General features: G+C 46.9%; 1 protein-coding gene across 1 annotated transcript; it reads left to right on the top strand.

Moving 5' to 3' along the window:
* The first annotated feature begins 277 nt into the window (after positions 1–277).
* LOC116517296 (acyl-coenzyme A synthetase ACSM3, mitochondrial-like) lies at positions 278–20809 on the top strand. The gene is given in 18 exon segments (XM_032230152.1): positions 278–1164; positions 3097–3145; positions 5121–5387; positions 5935–6145; positions 7640–7847; positions 8741–8884; positions 10088–10244; positions 11056–11135; positions 12651–12778; positions 14797–14850; positions 14853–14875; positions 15975–16076; positions 17534–17564; positions 17567–17660; positions 18128–18227; positions 19773–19806; positions 19809–19891; positions 20308–20809. Coding segments are annotated over 16 exon segments (1827 nt in total). The 5' UTR covers positions 278–1164; positions 3097–3145; positions 5121–5165; the 3' UTR covers positions 20464–20809.
* Positions 20810–21531: the final 722 nt, after the last annotated feature.

Raw genomic sequence — 21531 nt, 5'->3', positions numbered from 1 at the left:
ATGGCTCTGTGGCGCCAGCTAGTGGCCCTCCCGAATTCTGCAGCCCGAATCTGACAGAAAGGCGTTGTTAAGATACAACTACTAAAACAGTGTTTCTCAACCTTGGCAACTTGAAGATGCCTGGACTTCAACTCCCAGAATTCCCCAGCCAGTTTCTCAACCTTGGCAACTTGAAGATGCCTGGACTTCAACTCCCAGAAGTCCCAGCCAGCATTCGCTGGCTGGGGAATTCTGCGAGTTGAAGTCCAGACATCTTCAAGTTGCCAAGGTTGAGAAACACTGAACTAAAAGAAAGGCCAAAAATGACACTTTGTGCAATAAGAAAACCCTAAACAAGAAAGAGAGAGAGAGCAATCACATAGATTACATGATAGACAAACAGACATAGATAACATAGATACAGACATAGAGAAAGCAGGTGGATAAAAGATCAAATTAGAATTCAATTCAATTAAAAGAGATTCAAGTCAACCCAACATCTGGAAGCATGGGGTCCCCCTTTTCTGCTCAGGAGCTCAAGCTGTGTGATCCTGTCCCCCATCAAAACCATCTTTCCAAGCAGCCTCCATGTTTCCAGTGCCTTTTCCCCCACTTGGAACTGAACTCAGAAGGACATTTCTTCCAACAGTTTAATCAATAACACGGATGTAGTAGCATAAGCAATTCATAATAAAAGCAAATAGCCACAACTGATTCATATACTCCTTCGGTCCTTTATAATAAAGGGTGTATGTAGTCTTAGCAGTGGGGCCACCTCTTTTATCCAACTTTTTCTGCAATTCCTCGTCTAGCTGGCACCGGTGGAAGGTTGCAGATTGCTTCAGAGATGCCCGACCAGTTTTTCCCCTGGAGCAAAATGCCTGCGTGACATACTGTGTCCTTCACACCTTAGGGAAAAAACCCTCCACCTCCTTCTCTGGACAGTTTCCAAGGTGGAAAGAGAGGACATTTGCATGGTGTCCGAGTCCTCGAGACGTTTGCTTCAGCTCTTGTGAGTTTTTAGCTGAGTTTTCTCATTTTACCTGAGTGGGATTAACTTCCTTGCAGCTCCTGTAAAGAGGTGGGGGCTTAAAGTCAATTGGCTTTCCATGAATCCAGAAGAGGACATTCTCTGAAAAAATAATCAACAACAGAATTCCAACTACCTGTTGAATTTTCAAGAAGGTAAGAGAATAAATCCAGCTCTTATTTCATGTTCAGAATTATGATGATGATTTCATATAGTTTTTGGGATATGCATTTGTGGTTTCGTTTATAAGGGCTCAGTGGCTAAGACGCTGAGCTTGTCGAGCAGAAAGGTCGGCAGTTCAGCGGTTCGAATCCCTATCGCCGCGTAACGGAGTGAGCTCCCGTTACTTGTCCCAGCTTCCGCCACCCTAGCAGTTCGAAAGCACGTAAAAAATGCAAGTAGAAAAATAGGGACCACCTTTGGTGGGAAGGGAACAGCGTTCCGTGCGCTTTCGGCATTGAGTCATGCCGGCCACATGACCACGGAGAGGTCTTCGGACAGCGCTGGCTCTTCGGCTTTGAAACAGAGATGAGCACCGCCCCCTAGAGTCGGGAACAACTAGCACAGATGTGCGAGGGGAACCTTTACCTTACCTTTTGCTTGTAGTTTTCTGGGGCAGATCAAGCTGAGACCTTCTGAGAAGGTAAAAAGTCCCTCAATGAACATAGGGCTGGAAAGAGATTTGATTTCAGGTCTTCTTCCCTTCCAGATACACTATATTACATGCTTTAGAAGCAGGGATCAGAGAGGTAGATCTCTCTTGCGGATTGCGTGGCTGTTAAAAGAAGAAAATTGGCTTCCGAGAGGGCATTTGACACGCTTGTCTTTTTTTTTCTCCTGGCTCCTTTTTCAGCAGATCTGACTTTTTAAATTAAAAATAACTTTGTCCATTAAGCATCGTATTCCTCAAGTGCACTGAGAACTTCTGCGATCGTCCACAGCATGTCCATTTCCAGTTAGGGTCTTCTGACATTATAAACAGTCTAATTTTCAGTTTGTTTTCCGGAATGGATTTCCAGTTGTTCCAAACACAACGGGAATAGTTCCTAATTTTCTTCAGATTTCCTTTTGGAGCTGAAGCGGAAATAGACACTTTTTTAGACCAAATGGTACTAGCAAATGTCAATCATATCAGACGCCGCACTGACAGACTTCTGGATTTCGGAGGAAAGAAATGATTCCCCCCATTCAAACAAGCAACTTGACTAGGTTGGGATATCTCCAGAACATGAGGAATTGCAGATTTATTAAAATGATAATCTGCCCTTTATAATCACGTCAATTTACAAGCAGTCCTCAACTTACGACAGTGCGTTTAGGGACCGTTCTAAATTACAACAGCGCTGAGGAAAAAAGGATTTATGACCGTTTCTCACACTTTGCATCGTCCCCATGGTCACATGATCAAAATTCAGGAGCTTGGCAACTGACTCCTATTTATGACGGTGGCAGCGTCCCCGGGGTCAGCCGATGGCTTTTGGCGACCTCCCGACAAGTAAAATCAACGGGGAAGCCAGATCCGCTTAACAACCGCCTGACCAACCGAAGTCCTGCTGCGATTCATTTAACAACCGCGGCGAGAAAAATCGCACAACGGGGGGCAAAACTCACGTAACAAACGTTCTCTCTTTAGCAACAGAAAGCTGGGACTCAAATGTGGCTGGAAGTGGAGGACTGCTCGGCTTTCTTTTTGTTAAAAGTTTTTATTATTATTTTTTAGTCTCACGCACATATTACAAGTATACACTCTCATGGTTATTATTTTAACACTTTTAAACATTCATTTTTCCATATAAAAAAAATTAAATATATGATCGGGATTGCTTTGCTTGCCATCCCATACACCTGTTTTATTTTGCTGCCACCCTAATTTCCTTTCCTTTTCTCCCTCCTTCCCTTCTCTACTTTCTTCTTTCCTCCTCTCCTTCCCCTTCCCTTCTTCCCTTCCCTCTCCTTTCCCTTCCCTTCTTCCCCTTCCTCTCCCCTACTCCTCTCTACCTCTTCCCCTTCATGCCCTCTCTCCTCCTCTTTCTATCCCTCCCAATCTTTCTCTCCTTTCCTCTCTCCTTCCCTCTCTTCTACTACAGGTAGGACTCCTGGTATTGTAGCACACCAGCTGGCTTCGCCTTCAGACAGGTTTGTAAATCCCAAATGTGGCTTACAAAGGGTTGGAGCTCTCTGCCAAGTTAGCACATATTTTACATAGCGTTGTTACTACATTCAGCCTTGGCAGCATATTCAGTTGCTGTTTGGTCTCCTATGTCACAATGCCAAGAGAACTTTGCTTGCAACGGTTTTATGCAGATCCAACTGCCAGCATTTTTTATCAGTTGATTCCCACACCATTTCTTTCATGTTGGCAGTCATGGGAGAAAAATAAGGAGCACAAAATTCAAGTCTCTTGCAGATCTGGGATTGCCCCCTGCCTTTCGTAATCCTTAGCAATAGCAATAGCACTTTGTCTTATATACCGCTTCATAGTGCTTTACAGCTCTCTCTAAGCGGTTTACAGAGTCAGCCTCTTCCCCCCCACACACACACACAATGTGGATCCTCATTTTACCCACCTCAGAAGGACGGAAGGCTGAGTCAACCTGGCGCCGGGTGAGATTCGAACTGCCAAATTGCAGGCAGTCAGCAGAAGTAGCCTGCAGTACTGCATTCTAACCACTGCGCCACCACAGCTCTAAATGTTTACGCTACTTAAACAAGCCAACAACAGCATGCATTGCAATTTCCCTTCTCCTTCCTTCTTCTGGCGATCCTTCCTCTTGTTTTTTTTAATTATCAAGTTTTTTTATTTTTTCATTTCGTAACATTTAATCACATGTATACTATTACATAGCCAACATCTATTATGTTTTATTAAATGTTTACATCAATTCATCTTACCATCAACTCCCAAAATCAATTATTGGCTCTTCTGCTCTCCATACATCATATTTGTACCTTATCCATCACTTTCTTCTCCCTCTCTCCTCCCTTCCCTACCTCCTTTCTTCCCTCTCTTCTCTACTTCCTCTCTCCTTCTCTTCTCTCCCCTTTCCACTCCTCCTTTCTCTCCTCCCCTTCCCTACCTCCTTTCTTCCCTCTCTTCTCTACTTCCTCTTCCTCTCTCCTTCTCTCTCCCCTTTTCACTCCTTTCTCTCCTCCCCTTCCCCACCTCCTTTCTTCTCTCTTCTCTACTTCCTCTTCCTCTCTCCTTCTCCTCTCTCCCCTTTCCACTCCTCCTTTCTCTCCTCCTCTTCCCTACCTCCTTTCTTCCCTCTCTTCTCTACTTCCTCTCTCCTTCTCTTCTCTCCCCTTTCCACTCCTCCTTTCTCTCCTCTTCTTCCCTACCTCCTTTCTTCCCTCTCTTCTCTACTTCCTCTTCCTCTCTCCTTCTCTCTCCCCTTTTCACTCCTTTCTCTCCTCCCCTTCCCCACCTCCTTTCTTCCCTCTCTTCTCTACTTCCTCTTCCTCTCTCCTTCTCCTCTCTCCCCTTTCCACTCCTTTCTCTCCTCCTCTTCCCTACCTCCTTTCTTCCCTCTCCTCTATTTCCTCTCTCCTTCTCTTCTCTCCCCTTTCCACTCCTCCTTTCTCTCCTCCCCTTCCCTACCTCCTTTCTTCCCTCTCTTCTCTACTTCCTCTCCCTCTCTCCTCTCTCCCCTTTCCACTCCTCCTTTCTCTCCTCCTTTTCCCTACCTCCTTTCTTCCCTCTTTCCTCTACTTCCTTTCTCCTTCTCCTCTCTCCCCTTTCCACTCCTTCTTTCTTGCCTCCTCTTCCCACCCTGCCCTCTCTCCTAACCCTCTCTTCTTCCCTTTACCTGTCTCCCCTCTTCCACATTCTTCATCTCATTTACTTGGTGTATTTCAATCTCTGAGCAAGCTCCATGTTATGTTGATGGTATTTATAATTTCAATAAACATCTTTCAATTTAACATATATCCTCCTTTTTTTATCCTTCTTCTTGTTTTGTTTCTTTTAAAACGTTGGAAATTCCCAACGAGTGACAGGTTATGCAATAAGATTAATTAAAAGCAGAGAGGCAAACCACAAGGAAGTGCAGTTTTGCTCTGCTCTAAAAAGGCTATAATAAACCAATCGGGACATTTCCATTCTGCATTTCAGATAGGCGGTGATTGACAGAAAACAGGCCAGGCAGATGAGACCAGGATGGCTTGTGTCACTTTGACAATAAGGTGCAACGTCTCAGCTGCTAGGATCCTGCGGTCCCTCTGCCTCTTTTCTTCCAGAAGCTTCAGCAAAGCCAAAATCCCTTTGGCGGCTCAGAATTTCACAGACTACAAATCCATTTGCGAACAGTATAAGCCGGAGGTGCCGGAATATTTCAATTTTGCCAAAGATGTGGTGGACAGCTGGGCCCAGGCAGAAAAGGTATGGTTTCCCCCCACCCCCACCCCCACCCCCCCATCTTTTGCACAAGGGATCATCATTAAGGGATAATGTGTTGGGCAGTGGTGGGTTTCAAAAAATTTTCCAACCTACTCTGTGGGTGTGGCCTCCTTTGTGGGAGTGGCTTGCCAGCCATGTGACCTGGTGGGAGTGGCTTGCTGGCCATGTGTTTTCTTTCTTTCTTTCTCTCTCTCTCTCTCCTTCCTTCTGTCCCTTTTTCCTTTTTTTCTTTCATCTCTCTCTTTTTCTTTCTTTTTTTCTTTTTTATTTCTTTATTTCTTCCTTTCTTTCTCTTTCTGTTTGTCTGTGTGTGTGTGTGTGTGTGAGTGGTGGGTTTCAACCTCTTTGGAACCTCTTCGGTAGGTGTGGCCTGCTTTCCGGGTCCACTGGTGGAACCTCTTCTAACCGGTTCGGTAGATTTGACGAACCGGTTCTACCGAACTGGTGCGAACTGGTAGGAACCCACCTCTGCAGTGGCAGCTCTCCAGCTCTGATCCGATTCCCCTCATGGTTGACTTCTTTCCCCCAGGAAGGAAGGCGGCCCCCCAGCCCTGCTCTTTGGTGGGTCGGTGAGCAAGGGACCCAAGTGAAGTGGAGTTTTGCGGAGCTGGCCTTGGAATCCCAAAAAGCCGCCACGGTGCTCTCCGAGCAGGGGGGCCTGCGGGAAGGAGACAGAGTGGTGGTGATTCTTCCGCGTGTTCCCGAATGGTGGCTCCTGAACCTGGCTTGTATCCGTACAGGTGAGAAGTAACAATGTCCCACCCACCAGCCTGGGTTTTGACAGAATGGAGGAGGAGGATCCTTTTGGGCAGGCAACCAGAACCAGAATCTCTTTCCTGTTGGCATCGGCTAATACATTGGACCAAGGTTTCTCAACCATGGCTACTTTAAGCTGTGTGGATTTCAACTCCTGGTTGAGAAACATTGCATTATACATATGATTCTTCCTTCCTTCCTTCCTTCCTTCCTTCCTCCCTCCCTCCCTCCCTCCCTCCTTCCCTCCCTCCCTCTCTCTCTCCCCCTCCCCTTTGATGCTCTCTGACCTTGGTTATTTTCTTCCAGATGTTTCATTACCCTGCAATGTCTGAATGCCCAAAGCGATAAGAGGCTGACATCTTTTTTTTTTAAAATTTTATTTTAAACACATAAACATATCAACAAAAACAAACACATGACTTAAAACAAAATAGGAACAAGAAGTGTATCATACAGCAGTTCCGTATCGGTTTTTTTACAGTTAGTGTTTTCCCTTCCATACATTTCTATCTTGCATTCATGGTCCCCTTAATTGTTATCCATTTTTATGTGCTATTCTATATTTATTTATACTTAGCTATTTATAACAAAATATTGTTTACCTATATTGTGCTATATATTATTACTGTCATTTATTCTCTTACATACAATTATAGATATACATTCACATGGTTATTCTTTTTCTTTGCCATTCTTATACTTTTGTTATTCCATTTAAAAGGTTATAATATAAAGCTTGGGTTGCTTTGTTTACCATCCCTGGCGCCTGTTGTAACACTAAACACTACCTTATTTTCCCTCTCTTTTCTCCCTCCCTTCCTTCTCTACTTCCTTCCTTCCTCCTCGCCTTCCCCTTCCTTCTTCCCTTACCTCTTCCCTACTCCTACCCCGTCTCTTCCCCTTCCTGCCCTCCTCTCCTTCTCTTTCTCTCCCTTCCACCCTCCTCTCCTTCTCTTTCTCTCCCTTCCACCCTCCTCTCCTTCTCTTTCTCTCCTTTCCACCCTCCTCTCCTTCTCTTTCTCTCCCTTCCACCCTCCTCTCCTTCTCTTCTCTCCCTTCCACCCTCCTCTCCTTCTCTTTCTCTCCTTTCCACCCACCTCTCCTTCTCTTTCTCTCCTTTCCACCCACCTCTCCTTCTCTTTCTCTCCTTTCCACCCACCTCTCCTTCTCTTTCTCTCCCTTCCACCCTCCTCTCCTTCTCTTTCTCTCCCTTCCACCCTCCTCTCCTTCTCTTTCTCTCCCTTCCACCCTCCTCTCCTTCTCTTTCTCTCCCTTCCACCCTCCTCTCCTTCTCTTTCTCTCCCTTCCACCCTCCTCTCCTTCTCTTTCTCTCCCTTCCATCCTCCTCTCCTTCTCTTTCTCTCCTTTCCACCCACCTCTCCTTCTCTTTCTCTCCTTTCCACCCACCTCTCCTTACCTCTTTCTTCTTCCCTTGAAGAGGCTGACATCTTAGGAGGGTCACTAATTTCTTCTCTTAGGAGCTGTGCTGATTCCTGGAACCACACAGCTGACAGCGAAAGATCTCCACCACCGCTTAGAGGCTTCCAAAGCCAAGTGTATCATCACGGACTCTTCCCTGGCTCCTGCGGTGGACATGGTGGCTTCCAAATGCCCATCCCTGGAGGTGAAGTTCACGGTGTCCAAGGAACCCAGAAAAGGCTGGATGAGCTTCAGCAATATGTTGGAGTAAGTAGTCAGATTGGTCAAATGGAAGCATTCCTTCCCATTCCAGCGTTTCTCAACCTTAGCAGCTTTCGGGCAGGTGGACTACAACGCCTACAATTCCCCAGCCAGCAGTGCATAAACTGTAATAATTGAGGAATGCAGGATGGACAGGGAGAGCCAATTTGGTCTCATGGCTAAGGCACCGGGATAGAAACTGGGAGACTGGGAGTTCTAGTACTGCCTTAGCGATGAAAGCAGGCTGGGTGACTTTGGACCAATCACCAGGGGACAGTGATTTCTAGTCCCGCCTTAGCCATGAAAGGCAGCTGGGTGACTTTGGGCCAATCACCAGGGGACAGTGAGTTCTAGTCCCGCCTTAGCCATGAAAGGCAGATGGGTGACTTTGGGCCAATCACCGGGGGTCAGTGAGTTCTAGTTCCGCCTTAGCCATGAAAGGCAGATGGGTGACTTTGGGCCAATCACCAGGCAACTGAGAGTTCTAGTCCCGCCTTAGCCATGAAAGGCAGCTGGGTGACTTTGGGCCAATCACCAGGCAACTGAGAGTTCTAGTCCCGCCTTAGCCATGAGAGGCAGCTGGGTGACTTTGGGCCAATCACCAGGAGGTGGTGAGTTCTAGTCCCGTCTTAGGCGTGAAAGTCAATTGAGTGACCTTGGGCCAGTCTTCTCTCAGCTCAACCCACCTGACACAATTGTTGTGGGGAAAACAGGGGGAGGAAAGTGTGTTGCACATGTTCATCACCTTGAGTTACTTGTAAAAATAATAAAGGCGGGATAGAAATTGAATAGATAAAACAATCCGTTGTCTGGATTTGCGTTCCTACGAAAGGTATGAGCGCCAAGAAGAGATCCGCTGTTGAAGTTAATAGTGGGCTCATGCACAATGTTCTACACAGGCTTGCGTCTCCAGAGCACACTTGTGTGGCCACGAAAAGCAGTGATCTGATGGCCATATATTTCACTAGCGGTACGACGGGAGCTCCGAAAATGACCGAGCATTCCCACGCGAGCCATGGAATTGGACTTGACTTCACTGGAAGGTAGGGAAGAGCCTGTGAGTTGCCCCAATGGATGTTGATTGGCTTGTGTCAGGCATGCCTCCCTCAATAACCAAGAAAGAAGGGTTCCACCACAAAACCGCGCCCGACTAAACCGCACCCGACTAAACCGCGTCGCTGACGTCATCAACAGGGCAACAACAGCGCGGAGACAGAAGCACGCTGTAAACCCTAAACCTAAAATTAACCCCTAAACCTAAACCTAACCCCCCTAAACCTAATCCTAAACCTAACCCTAAACCTAACCCTTAACCTAACCCTAACCCTTAACCTAACCCTAAACCTAACCCTTAACCTAACCCTAAACCTAACCCTAACCCTTAACCTAACCCTAACCCTAACCCTAACCCTAACCGTTAACCTAACCCTAAACCTAACCCTAACCCTTAACCTAACCCTAAACCTAAACCTAAACCTAAACCTAACCCTAACCCTTAACCTAACCCTAAACCTAACCCTAACCCTAACCCTAACCCTAAAGCTAACCCTAAAGCTAACCCTTACCTTAAGTTGAATCGGCTTGCTTTCAAAGCGCTATTTAAAGGGCCCTTCTTTCTCCGCGCTGGCTGTTGTCGCCCTGTTGATGACATCAGCGACGCGGTTTAATCGGGTGCGGTTTAGTCGAGCGCGGTTTTGATGGGTCACGAGAGAGAAGGCCCCTAACGCCATTGTTCGTGGAATTAAAATACTTCTACCGGTTAGGAAAAGATAGCAGCGAAAGCAAAGCAAGATCTGAGCCAGGAAGGCGCGAACAAGTACACATCAAATGATAACCCAGCCCCCTCCCTCCAACAGCCCCACCCCAGTGTCCAATCTGCAACTCCCTTAGGTGTCACGTGGGGTGATTCTCCAAAAGGCACCATTGTGTTGGTATTGACGGTTGGTATTGACGCTTGGCCTTGACCAGCGTGCGCAGAAGATGGTGAGGAAGATAACGCCCTTTTCCATATCACTCCTGTACCATTTATTCCCATCCCAAATACCGTGCCCCCACCCTCCCCGTTTCTATGGCAGCCGATAGTAAGAAAGCGAAGCGGAGGCTGACAGTTCGTCAAATTGTCCTAAGCCAGGGGGTCAGCAAACACCAAGTTCAGAGGGCACCTGGGATCCCACAGTTCAACCCTGAGCTACAGATGTTCTCTTTGATTGGCAGGTGATATTTGAATACACTTTCCTGTCATTTAGGTATTGGCTTGATTTGACTTCCTCCGACCTGATGTGGAACACTTCAGACACGGGCTGGGCGAAATCTGCATGGAGTAGCGTTTTTGCCCCCTGGAGCCAAGGGGCAGGCATATTTATCCATCACATGCCACGTTTTGATTCTAAACTTGTCCTTGAAGTAAGTGTCAAGTATATTGTTGTTAGTTGTGAAGTCGTGTCTGACCCATCGTGACCCCATCGACCATGTTCCTCCAGGCCTCCTTGCCCTCTACCTTCCTCTGGAGTCCATTGAAGCTCACGCCGGCTGCTTTGGTGACTCCATCCAGCCACCTCATTCTCTGTCTTTCCCTCCTTCTTTTGCCCTTCATCGTTCCCAGCATGAAGCTCTTCTCCAGGGAGTCCTTCTTCCTTCTCATTAGGTGGCCAAAGTATTGGAGTTTCCTCTTCAGGATCTGGCCTTCTCAAAAGCAGTCAGGGTTGATCTCCTCTAGGACTGACCGGTTGGATGGCCTTGCAGTCCTTCTTCTTTTGCCCTCCATCGTTCCCCGCATGAGGCTCTTCTCCAGGGAGTCCTTCCTTCTCATTAGGTGGCCAAAGTCTTTGAGTTTCCTCTTCAGGATCTGGCCTTCTAAAGAGCAGTCAGGGCGGATCTCCTCTAGGATTGACCGGTTGGATGGCCTTGCAGTCCAAGGGACTCGCAGGAGTCTTCTCCAGCACCAGAGTTCAAAGGCCTCCATTCTTTGGTGTCAAGTATATTGTCAGCTCAATCATAGCAACCACTCCAAAGTTTATTTAACCATTAAGAGATTCACAGTAACCAGATACAGGAGCAAAACAGTAAGTTGTGAACTCCCTTGCAATCATGGTTTGTTAGCTTCCTTAACCACGTTCGGGGCAGCTTGACCTGCGCTGGTTGCGTCTTCTTTTCAGGTTGTATTGAGACAACGGTGCATCCCATTATCTGTTTTTTATCTTTTCTAATCATTTAGATGTTGTCCAGGTTTCCCATCACTACCTTCTGTTCCGCGCCAACTGTGTATCGGATGCTCGTCCAACATAACATAAGCAGGTAAAGTGATAATTACAATTTGTAAATGTAAGGCATTTCGAGATTGGCTCCTTTAAACCATGAGTTGGGAACAAGCCCCAGGAAGCCTCAGCTGGACTCACACATCACAGTGAGGCTGCATTTTGGTGGAGGCAACACCTGTTGTGACCCACCAGTAGCCAGCAGAGCTGGCAGCGTATTCGGACAGTGAGGAGGTTGGGGAGGAAGATGGGCCAGTCCTGGAGTCTGGGGAAGGCTCTGATGAGGGCTCTGTGTCGGAGGCAGAGAGGGGGCCAGGGCTGTATGCCAGTTATCAGCTGCCTTCAGAATCAGACATCAGTGAGGCAGAAGAACAGCTGGAGCCTATTCCCAGTGTGTGCATGCGCAGAGTGGCCAGACGAAGGGAGCAGCTAAAGAACAGGAGTCAACCAGTGTGTTCTTCTTTTGTTTCCTATGGGAGGGGCCAATCACCTCCAAGGTGTGGCTTTACTCCCAAGTCGACCCTGATTTCTTAGCTGTTCTGTTTTTCTGGCAGCTCTGCGCATGCACACACTGGGAACAGGCTCCAGCTGTTCCTCTGCCTCACTGATGTCTGACTCTGAAGGCAGCTGATAACTGGCATACGGCCCTGGGCCCCCCTCTGCCTCCAACACAGAGCCCTCATCCGAGCCTTCCCCAGACTCCAGGACTGGCCCATCTTCCTCCCCAACCTCCTCACTGTCCGAATCTGCTGCCAGCTCCTCTGGCTACAACAGCTGGAAGCCTAAACATTTTAAGCATTGAGAAAGCATCTGTTAACCAAACACTTCTTTTAAAGAAAAGATTCTGGATGTGTCTTTTCATTTTGAACCAAAGCATTTGGTGGGAGGGAGATAATATGTCCTAAAATCGCAGGTCGGTGAGTCATCCTACACACACCCCAGTGGTGGGTTTCAAAAAATTTTCGAACCTACTCTGTGGGTGTGGCCTCCTTTGTGGGAGTGGCTTGCCGGCCATGTGACCTGGTGGGAGTGGCTTGCCGGCCATATGTTCTCTCTCTCTCTCTCTCTCTCTCTCTCCCCCTCTCCTTCCTTTTGTCTCTGTCCCTTTTTCCTTTTTTTCTTTCATCTCTCTCTCACTTTTTCTTTCTTTCTTTCTTTCTTTCTTCCTTTCTTTCTCTTTCTCTCTCTGTGTGAGTCTGTCTGTCTGTGTGTGTTTGTGTGTGTGTGTTTGTGTGTGAGGATTAGGATGTGAGTGGTGGGTTTCAAACATTTTTGGAACCTCTTCTGTAGGTGTGGCCTGCTTTCTGGTGGAACCTCTTCTAACCGGTTCGGTAGATTTGACGAACCGGTTCTACCGAACTGGTGCGAACTGGTAGGAACCCACCTCTGATCCACCCTCATCCAAACAAGGATGATTTTTCCAAACAAACAACCCATGCCAATTTTTGCAAAATCTAGACAGCCAACTCAAGAAGTCAATTGTTAAATCAGCCTGAGAGCTTACCTTTTAAAAACCGTCTCTTTCCTTTCTCTGCTATTCTTCATTTATTCCAAGTTATAAATTCCAGAACCTCAAACATTGCCTGAGTGCGGGAGAAGCGATCAATCCCGAAGTGATGGACCAGTGGAAAAGAGAAACCGGCCTGGACATCTACGAAGGATACGGGCAGACGGAAACGGTAAGCTATTTTGTCCATGGAGGACAGTCTACTGGTAAACATTTGAAGAGCTTTGAGTCGGGGGTGAAATCAACTTACCTTCGCTACTGATTTGCAAATGTGAGCGCATGTGTGCGCTTGCTCGCTTCATTCACACGCGCCACCTCCCCGCATGAGCAGGACCCCCCGCACATGTGTGGTGTCAAAAACTGGATGTGATGACATTCGGGTGGGTAGGCGGAGCCTTCTACTGAGCACGCCTACAAAGTGGGGGGGGAGGGAATCCGCTACACTACGCGATTTAGATTAGCAATGATTCTAGCTAATAAAAATTGCGCGTCAAAGCTGATCGTTGGAAACTACCAATTCGCCCGAAAGAGGTAGCAATTTTTACTACCGGTTCGGGCAAACTGGTCCGAACCGGTAGTGTTTCACCCCGGCTTTGAATGCTCTTTGGGGAGAAAAGATGGCGAGTTGGTTAAAATCACCATCATCTTTCACGCCTTAATCTAGTATTTTTTTTTAAATAACATCCCATGACAAATCCAATTATCTCGGATGGTTCTACAGTAGAAGGAAAGGTTTGACCCATGAATTGTTCAACAAATGGTACCAACAGAAGAGAATGTTTGAGATTAGGGTTCAGCTGTTGAACTTCCTTGGTCCTCTATTAGCTTGGTGGTTTTCTTGCAGACGTTTCATGATCCAGCTAGGTAACATCATCAGTGCTAGAAGAGAATGGGATTTGTGAGGAGCAGGGGTGGGTTCCTGCCAGTTCTAACCTCTTCTATAGAAGAGGTTCCACAAATCTACCGTGCCGTATAGAACCGGTTCCAGCTCCCTCCCTCCCCTCGCCTGTCCGCACATCATCAAGATGAAGAGCGAGAGGAGGAATTCTGGGAGTTGAAGTCCACAAGTCTTAAAGCTGTCAAGTTTGAACACTCCTGGGTTTTTTTTTTAAGGGTTAGGGGTGCAAGAGTCTTGTAACTTGACAGCTTTAAGACTTGTGTGCTTCAAATGCCAGAGTTTCTGAGCCAACATTTTGGTTGCTAAGCAAGAGCGTTGTTAAGTGAGTTTCACCACATTTTACAAGTTGGCCACGCCCACCCAGTCACATGGCCGGTAAGCCACTCCCACCCAGTCACATGGCCAGCGAGCCACTCCCACCCGGTCACATGGCTGGCAAGCCACTCCCACAAAGCAGGCCACACCTACAGAAGAGGTTCTAAAAAAATTTGAAACCCACCACTGGTGAGGAGGTGGTTATGGTTATGGTTATGGTTTTATTATTTATAGGCCGCCCTTTTCCCTGAGGGGACTCAGGGCGGCTTACAATATATAGGGAGGGGAGTACAAGACAGTAAGACATAAAACAATACATAAGTAAAAATAGTACACAACATTCATCATTCGGGTGGGGACGGATTACGATCTTTATCCCCAGGCCTGACGGGATAGCCAGGTCTTGAGAGCTGTGCGGAAGGTCTGGACGGTGGTGAGTGTACGAATCTCCACGGGGAGATCGTTCCAAAGGGTCGGAGCTACTACTGAAAAGGCTCTCCTCCGTGTAGTTGCCAGTCGACACTGACTGGCGGATGGAACTCGGAGGAGGCCTAATCTGTGCGATCTAATAGGTCGCAAGGAGGTAATTGGCAGGAAGCGGTCTCTCAAGTACAAGGTGGAGGAGGAGGAAGAGGAGGAGGAGGACTGTGGGGTCTTTGGTGTTTTCTGAACTTGGTTGTTTTCTTGCAGACCTTTCATTACCCAACTAGGTAACATCATCAGGGCTAGAAGGGAGTTTGCAGTTTATCTACTTTCTCGGTCAGTTTTGGTTGGGAGGAGTGTTGTCTTCTTGGAAGTTCCTTGAGTTGGGATTAACTAATTGAGTTCCCTGTATGTGATTGGGCTTTCTTGAGGATCTTCCTACGGCCTCCTCACTAGAGATCCTACAGCCAGTGAGCACATACTTCCCCCCATGCCACCTGAAAGGTTTCTACACAATTTGCTTCTCAGCCTGCTTCCCTTCCCATTCCTTGGAATTAGGTGCTGGTTGTGGAACTTTCAAGGGGATGAAAATCAAGCCAGGCTCCGTGGGGAAACCACACCCAACTATGATACTCAGGTATTGTTATCCATTAATACTCGAGGAAAAGGGGAGGGGAGGCGGAGAGGGAGCAACTGGTAAGGCTGAATGCACTTTCACCTGTTTCTTTAGTTTATACACTGGTTTCTTTCTGAGCCAATGGACAGGTCGTCTTTCACTTATGACCACAGTTGAAACCAAGATTTCTGTTGCTAAAGGCGACATTTCTTCAGTGGGTTTTACAACCTTTCTTGCCACAGTTGTTAAGTGAATCACTGTGGCTGTTGAGTTAGTAACACGGTTGTTAAGTGAATATGGCTTGTGTTGTGGCCCGCCAGCCGAGCTGGTGGCAGATTCAGACAGTGAGGAGGGTTGGGGAGGAAGATGGGCCAGTCCTGGAGTCTGGGGAAGGCTCTGAGGAGGGCTCTGTGTCGGAGGCAGAGAAGGGGCCAGGGCCATCTGACAGTTATCAGCTGCCTTCAGAGTCAGACATCAGTGAGGCAGAGGAATAGCTGGAGCCTGTTCCCAATGTGTGCATGCACAGAATTGCCAGATGAAGGGAACAGCTGAAGAACAGGGTCGACTTGGGAGTAAGGCCACAGGTGGACAATGAATGGCCCCTCCAGAGGGAATAAAAGAGGAGCGAAAGGGGAGTGGAGTTTGCAGGAGACAATCAGTTCGCTTCATTGGTTTGTGACTCTCCGAGATTCCTTGCCAAGTTCTGCAGATCTCGGCCTGGCAGCTCTCCAAGCCAGAGAAGGTCTGTGACCGTAAATCCTCCCTCGAAAGTCTTTGCTGGATGTGGAGTAGAATTCACAGTCAATTTATAAAGGGGTTTTTGTCGGGACCAGGAGTTTCCTTCCTGCTCTTGGGAAGCCTCGCTCAAAAGAGCTTTCCTATTGATTTTGCTTGCCAGAAGTTCGCAAAATGGGATCAGGTGAACCTCGGGACACTGCAACCGTCGTAAATATGAGTCAATTTGCCAAGCACCTGAATTTCAATCATATAACCGTGGGGATGCTACAACAGCCATAAGTATGAAAATAGTCCCTTTTTCCAGTGCCACGCAATGAACTGTTGTAAGTCGAGGTCCCACCTGCACTTGTTTAATGAATTCATTTTGCTCTTTGTGCTGAAGGTAATAGACGAAAACGGCAACGTTTTACCTCCTGGGAAAGAAGGAGACGTCGCTCTCCGCATTAAACCAACAAGACCATTCTCCCTCTTCACTCGATATACCGTAAGCGTTGATCGTCCGGGGGCAAATGGGGGTGGGGGGGGAAGGCAATTAAGTCACTTGAGTGTAACTTTTGGGAGTTATTAGACCGTGGAGGGATGCTCGCTGTTGCAGAAGGTCTGTCCCACCATGACATCCTCATTTAACGACCCCATAATCCCTTGCGGGGTGGAGTCTGGGCCTCTGAATGGAGCTAGCAGAGGGTTTAAGTTCTGTTCTATTCCATTCTGTCCTCCTTCCTTCTTTCCTTATTCTGTTCTATCCTCCTTCCTTCTTCCCTTGTTTTGTTCTGTTCTATCCTCCTTCCTTCCTTATTCTGTTCTATCCTCCTTCCTTCTTTACTTATTCTGTTCTGTTCTGTCCCTCCTTCCTTCTTTCCTTGTTCTGTCGTTCTATCCTCCTTCCTGCTTTCCTGTTCTGTTCTATCCTCCTTCCTTCTCCCTTGTTCTGTTCTATTCTGTTCTATCCTCCTTCCTTCCTTTCCTTGTTCTGTTCTGTTCTATCCTCCTTCCTTCTTTCCTTGTTCTGTCTGTTTCTATTCCATTCCATCCTCTTTCCTTCTTCTGTTCTGTTCTATCCTCCTTCCCTTCTTCCCTTGTTCTGTTCCCATTCAATCTATCCTCCTTCCTTCTTTCCTTATTCGGTTCTGTTCTATCCTCCTTCCTTCTTTCCTTGTTCTGTTCTGTTCTATTCCATTCCATCCTCTTTCCTTCTCTGTTCTGTTCTATTCTATCCTTCCTCCTTTCCCTTGTTCTGTTCTGTTCTATTCCATTCCATCCTCTTTCCTTCTTCTGTTCTGTTCTATCCTCCTTCCTTCTTCCCTTGTTCTGTTCCATTCAATTTCTATCCTCCTTCCTTCTTTCCTTATTCTGTTCTGTTCTATCCTCCTTCCTTCTTTCCTTTGTTCTGTTCTATTCCATTCCATCCTCTTTCCTTCTTCTGTTCTGTTCTATTCTATCCTTCCTCCTTTCCTTGTTCTGTTCTGTTCTATCCTATCCTCCTTCCTTCTTTCCTTATTCTGTTCTATTCTCTTCTCCTTCCTTCTTTCCTTGTTCTGTTCTATTCTATCCTCCTTCCTTCTTTCCTTGTTCTGTTCTATCCTGTCCTTCTTTCCTTGTTCTGTTCTGTTCTATTCTATCCTCCTTCCTTCTTTCCTTATTCTATCTGTTCTATTCTATCCTATCCTCCTTCCTTCTTTCCTTGTCCTGTCCTGTCCTGTCCCATCCTATTCTATTCTATCCTTAAGTGCTTGGCAGCGACTTCAAACACTTCACAAAATATTTATCCAGCCCGTGAATTTTGAAACTATCTACTCTTAGATAGGAGTAAATGCATCATATGGTTGTTTATTGAAACTCACAAAATGATCGCACCAGAAACATTTAGTGATCTCTATCCTGTCCTACACTGCCCAAAGTCGGCAGAGTCACGTCTTTCTAAAGAGATGATTGCATATACAGGATGATCAAGAAAGAACAGCTTCGACCCTCCGTGGGACTTCTACGTCACCGGGGACCGAGGATTTCAAGACGAGGACGGTTACCTCTGGCTGGTAGGGAGAAGAGACGACATCATCAATTCTGCCGGGTAAGGTTAATTCACCCGAGCCCCAATCACACAACGCTTTTCTTGTAAGAAGAGACGCGGTGGCTCAGGGGCTGAGGCGCTGAGCTTGTCGATCAGAAAGGTCGGCAGTTTGGCGGTTCGAATCCCTAGCGCCGCCTAACAGAGGGAGCTCCCGTGACTTGTCCGGCTTCTGCCAACCTAGCAGTTGGAAAGCACGTAAAAATTGCAAGTAGAAAAATAGGAACCACCTTTGGTGGGAAGGGAACAGCGTTCCGTGCGCCTTCGGCATTGAGTCATGCCGGCCACATGACCACGGAGACGTCTTCGGACAGCGCTGGCTCTTTGGCTTTGAAACAGAGATGAGCACCGCCCCCTACAGTCGGGAACGACTAGCACATATGTGCGAGGGGAACCTTTACCTTTTTCTTGTAAGAATTCTTCACAGGCCAAGGAAATTCAATTCTTCCTTTTCTCTCTCTCTCTTAAAGATACCGCATTGGACCGTTTGAAGTGGAGAATGCTTTGATAGAACACGATGCAGTGGTCGAAGCAGCCGTGGTCAGCAGCCCGGACCCCCTCCGTGGCGAGGTATAGAAGGCTGAACGTATGCAACCAAACTATAGATGGTCCCTGAGCTAAGACCACAATGGAGTCCCCAAAATTTACGTCCCTAAGGGAAATTTGAAATTTAATAGAATTTGTATGCCGCCCAATCCCATGGGACTCTGGGCGGCTTACAGAGCAAGATAAAAACATTTTAAAAAGTTAAGAATAAAAATACAGTTGTTAAAATTACACACCATCCATTCTGTCTAAGTGGGGCTGGACATTGATCAACAGCCCCAGGCCTGCCAGAACAGCCAGATTTTGGTGGCTTTTCAGGCCGGGAGAGTGGGAAGGGTCCGGATCTCTACGGGTAGATCGTTCCACAGGGCCGGCCCAGCTACAGAGAAGGCCCTCCCCCGAGGGGCCGCCAGCCGGCATTGTCCGGCCGACGGCATCCGGAGGAGGCCCAACCTGTGCGATCTTGTTGGTTGTTGGGAGGTATGTGACAGGAGGCGGTCTCTCAGGTAGCCAGGTCCTAAACCATGTAGGGCTTTAAAAGTAACGACTAGCACCTTGAAGCGCGTTCGGAGACCAATGGGGAGCCAGTGCAGCTCACGGAGGATAGGTGTAACATGGGTGTATCTAGGTACACCCAGTATCGCTCGCGCGGCTGCATTCTGGATCACCTGTAGTCTTCGAACACTCTTCAGGGACAGTCCCATTTGTTGAAGGGAGACATTTGTTGAAGGGAATTTTGCCCCATTTTACGACCTGCCTTGCCACAAGTGTCCGGTGCATCGCTCCAATTATTTGCTTAGCAACAGGGGTGTTAAATGACTCTAGCTTGGCTTGTCGGGTAGCCGAAGGTGATTTGTCAACAATTTACCTGAATGCTCTATCAGAGCAAGGAAATTGCCGTATTTTTCAGAGTATAAGATGCACCTTCCCCCCCTTAAAGAGGGTGAAAATTTGGGTGCGTCTTATACAGCGAATGTAGCCCCGCTCGCCCAATGTCCCCCACCCTTTGCCCTCTGCCTCCCAGCAATTTACCTCCTTGCAGCAAATGGGGAAAATGGGGCTTGCAGAGGCTGCAATAGGCGATAGCAATCCCTGCAGCCTGAAACAGCTGATGATCGGGAGGCCCGCTTAAACTGAAAGTGGAACTTGCAGTTTGCTCCACGAGGCAAATTGCTGGGAGGCAGAAGCAGATTTTTTTTCCTTGTGCTAATCAGGCTGTTTGCTGCAAGGAGGTAAGTTAATAACTATCAATGCCTATAGAATGTTCAAATTATTAGACTTATTTTGCTTTATTGTTGTTCTAGACAGCTTAACAAAACGAAGCTTTTTAAAATGAATGCTTGATTTGAAGAGGCCCATTGCTATTGTATCTTCCTTTAAGAGAAACCATCTCTTGAATTTTTTTTTAAGCTCAAGGTTTTAATGTTGGAAAGTAGAAGTGGCTGCGCCCCAGACACTTAATTTGTCATCTTTTAGCTACAGCGGTACAAATTCCGCATTTTTTTAATCTGCCCAGTTTGGTTTTTTTTTCAAATTGTCATCCTCTTGATCCAATTTCTTACCTTCAAGGTGGTGAAAGCCTTCGTAGTTTTAGCCCCGGAATACCTTCCCATGACCAAGAAGCCTTGATCAAGGAACTACAGGACTACGTCAAGACGGTCACTGCCCCATACAAGTATCCTAGAAAGGTAAGCCGTGATTTAGCCATGTGGCTTAGCCTTTATCTACCCTGTTTCCCACGAAATAAGACCCAACTGGAAAATTGGGTCCAAAGTTGGCAACTTTAAGACTTGTGGACTTCAACTTCCAGAATTCCTCAGCCAGTATTCTCGGAGTTGAAATACACAACTCTTAAAGTCACCATGTTTATGGACTTCTGGTATAAATCAAGGTTTTGAATACCGAGAGGCACACAAATTAGGAACACGGTGATTATTTTAACAGATGCAAGCCTTACGCCAGTTATTCCCCCCGGGAGAAAAGCTGCGTCACACATATTTGTTATTGTCGCACACTTTTGCAACTTCTGAATTCATTCCAGCTGTATGTACCAACACGTCCTCTCCTCTTTTGCCACCCTCTAATTTCTGCTCTTGCCCAACAGATGGAGTTTCGTTCCACAGTTGCCAAAGACAATCAGTGGGAAAATCCGAAGAAACGAATTGCGCAAGAAAGAATGGGGAGAAGTGTAGAATCCCTCCGCCTGTTTTACTTTCCAAGCAAAGCAGCCGTTCCGGGAATAAAGTGTGTGTGCCGTTAACTCTCCCAATTTAGAAATTGAGAGTCCTGAAAATGCACAGATGCGGTCCCTTCCGTGGGCTCTTTTGTCAAACAAGCTCTCCGCTGCTTACTTATCGCCGGTTTATACAAAACCCCAATGTAGCTGGCCAGGTTAAGCAACGATTTTTTCAGTGAAAAAGAACACCGAGTAACCTGGACAAAGATCCAAACAAATCGTATCTGTCCTAGCCCAGATGTTATTGGCATCATCAACCTACAGAGAGCTGCAATGACCAGGCCAGATATGTAACAATACATAAATCCAAACATTCTTTCCAATCCCTAAAGGACAAAACTTGATATAAGAACACCGGGACATTTTGACGAACTCAATTAGAATAGAATAACAAGAGTTGGAAGGGACCTTGGAGGTCTTCTAGTCCAAACCCCCTGCTTAGGCAGGAAACCCTGCACCACTTCAGACAAATGGCTATCCAACATCTTCTTAAAGACTTGGAGCATTCACAACTTCTGGAGGCAAGCTGTTCCACTGATTCATTGTTCTAACTGTCAGGAAATTTCTCCTTAGTTCTAAGTTGCTTCTCTCCTTGATTAATTTCCACCCATTGCTTCTTGTCCTGCCCTCAGGTGCCTTGGAGAATAGCTTGACTCCCTCTTCTTTGTTGCAGCCCCCGAGACATTAGAAGACTGCTATCATGTCTCCCCTAGTCCTTTTTTCTATTAACTAGACATACCCAATTCTGCAACCGTTCTTCATGTTTTAGCCTCCAGCCCCCAATCATCTTTGTTGCTCTTCTCTGCACTCTTTCCAGAGTCTCAACATATTTTTTACATCGTGGTGACCAAAACTGGATGCCGTATTCCAAGTGTGGCCTTACCAAGGCCTTATAAAGTGGTCTTAACACTTCACGTGATCTTTGATTCTATCCCTCTGTTATGCAGCTTAGAACTGTGTTGGCTTTTTGGCAGCTGCTGCACACGGCTGGCTCCTATTTAAATGGTTGCCCACTAGGACTTCCAAAATCCCTCTCCCAGTTACTACTATTGAGCAAGGTGCCACCTATACTGTACCTGTGCATTTCGTTTT

Source organism: Thamnophis elegans, chromosome 14 (genome assembly GCF_009769535.1).
Source record: "Thamnophis elegans isolate rThaEle1 chromosome 14, rThaEle1.pri, whole genome shotgun sequence".
In the NCBI taxonomy this organism is placed as follows: domain Eukaryota; kingdom Metazoa; phylum Chordata; class Lepidosauria; order Squamata; family Colubridae; genus Thamnophis; species Thamnophis elegans.
Note: the sequence above shows the minus strand (reverse complement) of the source record. Positions and strands in the feature narration are given on the sequence as shown.